The following is a 10704-nucleotide window of genomic DNA, read 5'->3' as shown; positions in this document are numbered from 1 at the left end:
CGTGGCGTAAAGGCAACGAAATGGGTGGGGCCAAGATTACTCTGGGGCCTGAATCCTTCGCAGCTGGGATTCAATTTGATCTAGGGTGGGGCGGTTTCCTGTTTCGAGTGTGAAAAAATTTTGGCATGCTGCAGCCTCCGTAGAAGGGGTTGGGCGCGGGATTCTCCCGCCAATTTAAAGTAGTGTCAGGAACCTAAAGTGAATTGGAGTGGTTGTGCGAGTCAGGAAGAAGTGTGAAATATTTGAGAGTGTTTTTTAGTGTCTTCAGCTGCAGGTGACAAGGATCAGCCGCGCTGCTGTAGGAAGCGGGCTTCGCTTCAGGTGAAAACAGAAGGGGTTTCAATCCATTTCGGGTCTTTCGCCCTCTAGATGCTGGCGGGATGTTGGAGGTGATTCTAGGTGGCTGGCCCTCCGAGCGTTCGTGATAGCTTCATTGACTGTGTTTTATGTCGTTCATGATATTGATTAATCTGTTTTCCTCCCGCAGTCAATGACGCCAAAAGTCTGTGCTCATTTCGCGTTTGCATAGTTCGCTTCCTAGTATTAAATAGAAAATTGAGTCTTAACGACCTTACCCGTCTCCCACCGCCTAATACTTTTGATGTGGCTCTGTAGCTGCCTAAATTCTCCCGCCTCTGAGCTTTTGCACGCTGTTGCACTCTTCTCAGTGACTGCAATCACTGTTCTCCTTGACCTTACATAGTTGTTTTCCTGTCGTTAAACCTCTTTTCCCAAACAAGTACTTTTTTTTTTTTCTTGTCTTGTCGAGGCATGGTTTCTCAGTGAAACAATCCTGACTGTCCTGGAACTCTGTAGAACAGGCTTGCCTCAAATTCACAAGAGAAACTCATGCCACCACTGCCCCGTCAGCATCATTTTTACAAGATAGGTTTTCTCACATCCCAGGCTGGCCTAGAACTCATTTTGTAGTGATCCTGACCTTTCTTTAACCTTGGATCCTCCTGCCTACACCTTAATTTTATTGGTAAAGATCAAACCTAAGATCTCTAGCACGTAAACTCAAACTTTCCCGCTGAGCTATATCCCCAACCTCTCTCATAGGGTTTTTTGTTTTTTGTTTGTGTGTGTGTTGTGTGTGTGTGTGTGTGTTTTGAGACAGGGTTTCTCTATGTAGTCCTGGAATTTGCTCTGTTGACCAGGCTGCCTTCATATTCACAGGTCTGCCAGCTTCTGCCTTTAAGTGCTGGGATTAAAGGCATTTGCCATCACTGCCCTGCTCATAAGACTTAAAAAAATTATTATTAATATTACTTTTATAAGTGTATGTGTTTATGTGTACAGGTGCTTGTGGAGTCCATAAGAGGCCATCAGGTCACCTGCAGCTGTAGTTAATAAGAAGTTGTCAACCATTTTTTTTTTTCCAGACAGGGTTTCTCCGTAGCTTTTGATTCCTGTCCTGGCACTAGCTCTTGTAGACCAGGCTGGCCTCGAACTCACAGAGATCCGCCTGCCTCTGCCTCCCGAGTGCTAGGATTAAAGGCGTGCGCCACCACCGCCTGGCCTACAAAATCTTTTTTTTTTAATTTATTCATTATGTATATAATCTGTCTGTGTGTATGCCTGCAGGCCAGAAGAGGGCACCAGACCCCATTACAGATGGTTGTGAGCCACCATGTGGTTGCTGGGACTTGAACTCAGGACCTTTGGAAGAGCAGGCAATGCTCTTAACCTCTGAGCCATCTCTCCAGCCTTGTTGTCAACCATTTGATGTGAGTGCTGGGTCTGAATTTTGCCATGGAAGAGCTGGAAGCACTTTTAACCGATAAGCCATCTATCCCTTCCCCTCAGATCTTAAAAGTTACCTAGGAACATTTTCTTCTTTAATGTTTTGGTCCCGCACAGTTCACAGATGATATGAACTGTGTTAATGAGAGTGTTAAAGTCTTGCCTGGGTTTTAGGTGTAGGGTTTTTTGTTTGTTTTGTTTTTTGTTTTTTTACGGGTTGGCTTCATTATAGGGTTTCCCAGTACCTACAGAGTCAGTCCTGGAACCTGTGCTGTAGACTAGGCTGGCCTTGAACTCCAGCCTCCTGAGTGCTGGGATTAAAGGCAGGAGCCACCATCTCCTGGCTCAGGTGTTTGATGATGGTAGAAACTAACTCAGAGGGTATAGCCATGATAGAGCACTTGTCTGCCATGCACTTAGCCTTCCGCTACTCCAATACCATATAAAACCGAAATCAAGCTGCCCCTTTGGTTTTTTGTTTTTGTTTTTGAGACAGGGTTTCACTATGTAACCCTAGCTCTCCTGGAACTCATCATGTAGACCAGGCTAACCTCAGACAGTGATCTCCCTGCCTCTGCCTCCCAAGTGTTGGGATTAAAGTTGTGCACCACCACTGTCCAGTTTAAAGTTTTAATATATTAATGCTAATTTTTGTTCTTTGATTAATACTTCATTAAAGAACTTAATTCTATGCAAAACTAAAGTGGTTCTTTCCTCTCACAGACAATCCCAGAAATATGTGGAACAACGTTCAGCTGCTAACAAGCGATGACACCGGGAGTGGACACGTCAATTTTGGTTTAAGAAAAGAAAATGTGACTGCATTATACCAAGTAGACTTGCTTGGGAAGATCTCCTCTGAGAAGGTAATGATTTTATACTGACAATGGGTCAAGGTTCAGTCAGGAACCACAGCAAATTGGCATCCGTATTCCTCCTGTGTCATCTTAGCAGTGTTTCCCACTTCCTAACTCCTTGACATTGCACTGGATGTAAGCTGACTCAACCGTGATGGTTCAAGTCTATAATGCCAGTGTCTGGAGGTTGAGGCAGGAGGAGGCCAGGCCCGTTAGGGCAATATTAACCAGGCACTGGCAGGGGTTGTATATATACATTTGTATGAAGAATCACCTGCTGTCTGCTTAGGAAATAAGCCTTTTCTAATCGAATCAAAGACTAGTGCACCCTCCCTAACCCAGATCTGCCCCATTCTCTGCCAAGTTAAGCACCCTTGTGACTGGTAGTTGGAGTCCGGTATTTCTACATTCTCGGCCTATTTACAAAAAAATTGAAAATAACTCACCCAGGTTCAGAAATAGCCAAGTGATTTGATTCATAGTATAGACAGTTCTCTATTTTAATTGACAGATTAAGTCATAATTTTTATGCTGCACATATCCTTTCCAATAATTCATCTGACTTTAATCATATGTATGCCCAAATTATGAATAGAAATAAGGTAAATCGGGAATTTTTCCCTATAAATTTCTTGATACAAATTTGCCTTATTGCACATGTACTCAAAACCAGTTGAAGCCAGACCACATTTCTGTGCTTTGCTCTTAACTGCATTGGAAATACATTTGACTAGAAACTATTTAAATTTGATTGTTAAGGGCACAGGCATTTGCTTTACTGTTCAGAGATCGATATGAGTGGTCTGCAGATGCCGGTCTGAGGGTGTTTGGAGGTTGTTAGATGCGTTGTTCAGAAGTGTGTGTGTGTGTGTGTGTGTGTGTGTGTGTGTGTGTGTGTGCAGTATAAACAGGTAAAAGTGGGGTTGCTGAGTGCTTCACTACGCAAAGAGGGATGTACATAACCCACGCCAAATACAGTCACAGGCTAAATGAACTCTGTGCTTGCCTGACTCACTCTGAAGGTTGGCTGAAGGAAGGTTTATTCTCTTCCTTCCTTCCTTCCTTCCTTCCTTCCTTCCTTCCTTCCTTCCTTCCTTCCTTCCTTCTTAAGGCAGGGTCTTACTATAGCCTAGGCTACAATGAAGATTCCATTTAGCCAATATTTAATAAACCAGTACTGGTTCTAACCCAATTTTCTTTCTTTCTTTTTTTTTTTAGATTTATTTATTATGTATACAATGTTCTGCCTGCATGTGTCCCTGCAGGCCAGAAGTTGGCACCAGATTTTATTACAGGTGGTTGTGAACCACCATGTGGTTGCTGGGAATTGAACTCAGGACCTCTGGAAGAACAATCAGTGCTTTTAACCACTGAGCCATCTCTCCAGCCCCCTCAACCTTCTTTATAAGTTAGATGCTGAGGCAGAATTATTTTCACTGGGCTTTCAATGTCTTGTGTTAAGTATATTCTACTTTGTATGGATTCTTTTTCATGGAGAGATATATTCTCTAGTTCACAGTTCACCATGGTTCCCATCCCGAATTTAGGCAGGCTTGAGTCATATCTTCCTTTTGATGTCTGGTTCCTATAATAGGATATTAACACTTAGGAGATAAGGAGTTAAACAAGATACCTTTGCTCTTCTGTGTCCTTCTTGGATTATATCCCTACTTAGGATCCTGTATCAGTTTGAGACAGGCCATACAACATACAAATACTTGATGACTAACAAGGCAAACTAAAGAGAAAAGTCTTGTCTGGTTATATTTTAAAGTAAAGTATATGGCAATACTTTTGTTTGTTTTTCGTTGTTAATTGTTTTCTGAGACAGGGTCTCAGTATGTAGTCTTGGAAGTGCTGGAATTTGATATGTAGGCCAGGCTGGCCTCCAACTCACAGAGATCTTATTGTCTCTGCCTGCCTGAAGGGAGCAGGCAAAAGCACCTTGGTCTAAGTATTGCCATTTTGACTTCAGACTTCTTACCTGTAGGGTGAAACACATTTCAAGTTCTTAGGCCTTAGGGGAGCTGGGAACCTTCCACTAGCTGACCTACCTCCTCCTTCTACACTAGAACCAGTCTGTTATGCCCCGTAGTTCTCTAGAACATTATGGCTGTTTCTAACAACAGAAAGAACAAATGACTCTGATTGGGTGGACTGAAAGGCTTGCATTGCTTGTCAATTGACAATGATGGAACACAGTAAGAAATTCCCTAATCTTTGATTTCTGATTGGTGAAAATCGTGGCTGTAACTTGGTAACAAATGTTCATGGTTTTTGTGCTTATAAACCACACTTCCGCCCCTTCTCAGTATGAGGGCCAGCCATGATACTCTAAGTCTGGGCAGGTCACCTTCCAACCATTATCCTTGGGACTCTGGCCATCAATGAATTTCAGTGGAGGCTGGAGTCTCAGTTGTTTACCCTGGGTGCTGTGATTAAAGGCGTGAACCACCACCTCCCAGCTCAATCAGGGGTCTTAAAACCTCAGAAACCCCTCACCCCCACGTTTACTACTCCGGTTGTTGGACACGCGGAGAGACCCAGAGTTTGCAAACTTGATTAAAATAAAGGCCCTTTGCTTTTACATACAGGACTCTTGGTTTCCTTGTCGGCTTGTGGGGGGCGGGGTTCTGGATTTGGGCATAGCCCTCAGGGCTGTCAGGAGGCTCCCGAGTCCTTGTCCTCAGCCCTGATCAGTCAGCGACCTGCTTATGTGGTTATTTATTTTTTATTTATTTATTTTTTTTCTTTTTCTTTTTTGGATTTTTGAGACAGGATTTCTCTGTAGCTTTTTGGTTCCTGTCCTGGAACTAGCTCTTGTAGACCAGGCTGGCCTCGAACTCACAGAGATCCATCCGCCTCTGCCTCCCGATTGCTGGGATTAAATGCGTGTACCACTGCCGCCCGGCTCATGTGGTTATTTATTAAGACTTTTTTTTAATTGATTTTTATTGAGTTCTACATTTTTCTCTGCTCCTCTCCCTGCCTCTCCCCTTTCCCCTTCAACCTTCCCCCAAGGTCCCCATGCTCCCGATTTACTCAGGAGATCTTGTCTTTTTCTATTTTTACTTCCCATGTAGATTAGATCTATGTAAGTTTATGTGTCCTCATTTGTTGTCTAAGTTCTCTGGGATTGTGGTTTATAGGCTGGTTTTCTTTGCTTTATGTTTAAAAACCACTTATGAGTGAATACATGTGATAATTGTCTTTCTCTGGGTTACCTCACTCAAAATAATGTTTTATTTATGAAGACTTTGGAACCTGTAAGTGTTGTCTCTTTCCTTCCTCATGGCACATAATGGGCTAGGTGAAATCTAAAAAATAAAAAAAGTGTGTGCCACCACACCTGGCCCTATGACAGTATTATTAAGTAGTATGAAGTTGCTGGGTGGTGGTGGCAGACGAGCCAGGCAGTAGTGGTGCGTGCCTTTAATCCCAGCAGAGGGAGAGACCTTTAGGTCTCTGTGAGTTCAAGGCCAGCCTGTCCTACAGAACAAGTTCTAGGACAGGCTCCAAAGCTACAGAGAAACCCTGTCTCAAAAACACCCCAAAAAAACAAAAAACAAAACCTTATATGAAATTATTTTATTTTTGATTATATATTATATTTTCTCCTCCTACAGGCCTCACCTAGTCCAAAAATACAAGCATGCAGCTTAAGTGATGGATTTATAATTGTGGCAGACCAGACAGTGATATTGCTTGACAACATATGCAGATCAGTTCAGTTGCATCTTATTTTTGGTAAGTCTGACAGTGAAATGGCTGAGAGTCAGCGTGTATTGCACTGATTTCTAATGATCCTTTAATCCTCTGTTACAAGAATTAAAATTAGAAAACAAAATAAAGCAAAATGCTTATAACTTTGAAAATGCTTAGCTGATGCATGGTGGCACACACCTTTAATCCCAGCACTCAGGAGTCAGAGGTGGGCGGATCTTTGTGAGTTCGAGGCCAGCCTGGTCTATAAGAGCTCGTTCCAGGACAGGCTCCAAAGTTACAGAGAAACCCTGTCTCAAAGAACCAAAATAAATAAACAAATAAAATTAGAGGACTTTCAAGAAAATCAGTACCTGTGGGGCCTCAGTTTCAAAGGGAGCTGACATCATGCTTTGCTTCAGAGTGTCTAAGGGGATCAGACATGTGAGCAAGTATTTCATTTCTTGTTTATTTTTATGGTATTTATTCCTCTTGTTTTTGTTTGTTTTGGTTTTTCGAGACAGGGTTTCTCTGTAGCTTTGGAGCCTGTCCTAGAACTAGCTCTTGTAGACCAGGCTGCCCTCCATCTCACAGAGATCCGCCTTTCTCTGGGATTAAAGGAGTGTGCCACCGCTGCCCGGTTCTTCCTCTTGGTTTTATATTTGAATCCTAATGTTTGAGCCATTTGTGTTCAAATTCTTAATCCTGTATGTTTTAGGTTTGTGCAGATGAAGGAGGTGGGTTGCCATGTTCATTACTTGTAGGATATATCACACTATAATAATCTTTTCGAAGCCTGGAGGTCGTGGCGCATATCCTAGCACTCAGAGAGACAGAGGTAGGCAGATCTCTGAGTTCTAGGTCAGCCTGGTCTACAGAGTGAGTTCCAGAACAGCTAGAGATACGCAGAGAAACCCTGTCTCTAAGTCAAAATAATAATAAATAATAATCTTTAGAATACATGTGTGAAATAATTTCTTGAGTTAAAGTACCGGTGAACATGGATTTAATAATAAATTAAGTTGAGGTGTGAATTTGTAATCCCAGCACTTTGGAGGCTGAGCCTGGAGAAATGGGAGTTAGAAGCCAACCTACACTCAGCCTAGGCTGTGCCCTAATGTCCTATCTTTCCAAAAAGCTTAAAAGAACTCCCCAACTCTTTTCAGCTTTAAGCATACTGGCTGCTCTTGGAGAGGACCTGGATTTGGTTCCCATTATCTATATGGGGGCTCATAATCTCAGTTACAGTGATCTGATGCCCTCCCTCTTCTGGCCCCCACAGTCCCAGACATAACATTCAGGTGAAACACACATAAAATAAAAATAAATACAGCTTTTAAAATAGAGTTTTTTCTTGTTGTTGTTGTTGAGTCAGGGTTTCACTGTGTAGCCCTGGCTGTTCTGGAAATTGCTCTATAAACCAGATTTACCTTGAACTCACCTGTCTCTGCCTCCTGGGATTAAAGGCATGCACCAACATGCTGGGACTCAAGGGTATCAATTTAAATATGAAGTATTGAATAATTTTAAAGACTTAAAAATGACTTATGTGATTATGGTACAATTATTTTGAAACATTTTTTCTATCTTACTTTTTTTGTTGTTGTGCTTTCGTTTTTATTTTTGTTTTTTACTCATTCAGTTTGTTTTTTAACCCTCTGTCTTTAAACTTGTGATCCTCCTCACACCTTTAATCCCGCACTGAGGAAGCAGAGGCAGGTCAGTCTGAGTCAAGGGCAGCCTGGTTTACAGGGCAACTAAGTTCCAGGACTGCCAGAGTTATATAGAGAAACCCTGCCAATCTTCTTTTTTTGGCCTCTCATATGTTGGGATTATAGGCATGCATCACCATGTTTGGCATAGATTGGTTGATCTTTTGATGTAAAACTGGTGTTTTCTAAACTGAAATTAAGGATTATTGAAAGTTGCTTGTAACATTGATTTGAAAATTTCAGATACTGACGTGGATGTGGTTGGCCTGTGTCAAGAAGGAAAGTTTCTTTTGGTCGGAGAGAGAAGTGGTCTTTTACATCTTATTTATGTAACATCAAAACAAACATTATTCACCAAAGTAAGAGCTGTGTTTTCTATTTTCACCCCAACACTGTCTTACATAATAAACTCTAGCGAGCTGTTACTTAACTACATTTTAAAGTAAAAAAAAAATTCTAATTTTTAAATTTAAATTCTAATTCTTAAGAATCAGACTGCAGGGCTGCACAGATGGCTCAGAAGTTAAGAGCCCTGACTGCTCTTCCAGAGGTCCAGAGTTCAATTCCCAGCAACCACATGGTGGCTCACAACCATCAGTAATGAGATCTGGTGCCCTCTTCTGGCCTAAAGGCATACATGCAAGGAGAACCCTGTATACATAATTAATAAATAAGTCTTTAAAAAAAAAAAAGAATCAGACTGCAGAAGCATACAAAGGAAACACAAAAGTAAAAAACGAAGCTCTGCAGACCTGGAGCATGCTCGTCCAGTCTCCCTTTTCAAGCTGAAGCATTAGAGTGTAATTTCAAGCATTAGGTTGTTAGTGCTAATGTTAGTTAATGAATAGGGTTTAAACAGTGTACTCTTCATTGCTTATTTATCTCACTTAACTCTTGCTATTTGAAATTCGTTTGCAATTAGGCTTTTGTTGAGAAAGCCAATGATGAATATCAGCATACTTACCAGAATCTTATTATTGAGAAAGATGGTTCGAGTGAAGGTAAGTTTCTTTGAATTTTTTTTGCATGTTTTTTGGTGGATACCCCATCAAGTATTTATCTTTATCTTAAATAAACATTGTAAGTTCATTGCTGCGCTACCTAAATCTCGGTACATTTTCTGTCAATACAATTAATATAAGAAAGAATTTTTGTTTTGTTTTTGAAACAGGGTCTTCCTATGTAGTCCTGGCTGGCCTGGAACTCGCTTTGTAGACCAGGCTGCCTGCAGACTCATAGCGATCCACTTGCTTCTGCCTTCTGTGGGGATTAAAGATTTGTGATATCATACCCAGCAGAGTTTTTTTCTTTTTTGAGCAGAGTGAATGTAGATTTATTAAGGAAAAGTAAGAGAGAACTTTTGAGACTAGGAGGCTTTTTTTCTAGGTGGGAACGCTCTCAGAAAAAATGTTCTTAACATTTTTCGTGCAAGTACAAAGTTTTACATTTCTTTAAAATATCTGTGTGGGTGTGCATGTAAAAACTTTTTGTTTGCTTGTTTGTTTATTTGTTTTTTTGAGACAGTTTCTCTGTAGTCCTGGCAAACAAGCTGGCCTTGAAGAATTTGGCCAAATTCCTGCTCACTTTTGGAGGTCAGAGGATAATGTGTGGAAATTGGTTCTCTTTTTACCATGTGGGTCTGAGGAGTGAACTCAGGTTATTAACCTTGCACTAATTATCTTTACCTGTTGAGTTATCTCGCCAGCCCTAGGTGACAGATTTTTAGAGTTAGCTCCCAGTATTGCTTTGAATCATGCCTTTTAGAGAAACTAATTTGATTTTATTTTGCCAGGTACCTATTACATGTTGCTTCTAACGAACAATGGACTTTTTTATATTACAAACCTCCAGCTTTCACAAATTGAACAGGGTAATGTATTTTCTTATTGATTTTTGATTAGTTTTTAAGTAATTCTTCAAATACTTTCTTGAATAATGTTTAAATTGAGTTGCCTCCTGTGATGCTGGGTATACTTTGAGTATTCAGAGTACACGTAACTCCTCTGCTAAAGCTGTGGTGGAATGTGAAGAACTGTTTTTATTACAGCCTTCTAGCAGTTAACTTAATTGGGAAGAAAAGACATACACAGAAATAAGTGGCTTTTTGTAATACTGAAGATCGGACCCAGGGTTTTGTGTATACTAGACAAGTGCTCTACCTCTGAACTGTTATATCTCAGCTGCTAAGTGCCTTCTTGAAGGAATGAATGAACGAAGTGATGGAAATGACTGACTTAAAATTGCAAAGTGAGCTGGTGAGAAGGCTCAGTAGGTAAGAGCACTTGCTTTGCAAGCATGAAGAGCTGGATGCAAATTCCACCATCCCCTGTGAAAAGCTGGCACAGCTACGCCTCTGCCTCTAACTCCGCACTGGAGTGGGACGTGGATGTAGGTGGATCCTCAGTCTGTGCAAGCCAGCCAGCACAGCTGAAACAGAGAGAGACTCTGTATCACGGTAATGAGACAGAGAGCAAGGCCAGACAGTGGTGACACACATCTTTAATCCCAGCACTCAGGAGGCAGAGGCAGGCAGATCTCTGTGAGTTCGGGGCCAGCCTGATCTACAGAGCAAGTTCCAGCATAGGCTCCAAGGCTACAGAGAAACCCTGTCTCAAAGAACCAAAAAAGAATACGGTCAGGCGCTGGAGAGATGGCCCAGTGGTTAAGAACATTGTCTGATCTTCCAG

At 41.5% G+C, this 10704-nt stretch overlaps 1 protein-coding gene across 3 annotated transcripts in view; it reads left to right on the top strand.

The window, feature by feature from the left end:
* The first annotated feature begins 192 nt into the window (after positions 1–192).
* Kntc1 (kinetochore associated 1) overlaps positions 193–10704 on the top strand; it is a 78124-nt gene continuing 67612 nt past the window's right edge. For 2 of the 3 annotated variants that reach the window (XM_075979183.1, XM_075979177.1), the window contains exons 1-6: positions 193–321; positions 2470–2612; positions 6230–6350; positions 8261–8376; positions 8940–9018; positions 9810–9887. In XM_075979183.1, the coding sequence (XP_075835298.1) occupies positions 2484–2612; positions 6230–6350; positions 8261–8376; positions 8940–9018; positions 9810–9887 (523 nt within the window). In that variant the 5' untranslated portion in view covers positions 193–321; positions 2470–2483. Of the gene's footprint in view, positions 322–1593; positions 1731–2469; positions 2613–6229; positions 6351–8260; positions 8377–8939; positions 9019–9809; positions 9888–10704 lie in introns of those variants that run through there. The other variant, XM_075979180.1, reaches the window with a different exon arrangement.

The sequence above is a fragment of the Microtus pennsylvanicus genome, chromosome 1 (genome assembly GCF_037038515.1).
Source record: "Microtus pennsylvanicus isolate mMicPen1 chromosome 1, mMicPen1.hap1, whole genome shotgun sequence".
NCBI lineage: Eukaryota > Metazoa > Chordata > Mammalia > Rodentia > Cricetidae > Microtus > Microtus pennsylvanicus.
The sequence above is the reverse complement of the archived record's forward strand: the minus strand, read 5'-3'. Positions and strand labels throughout refer to the sequence as shown.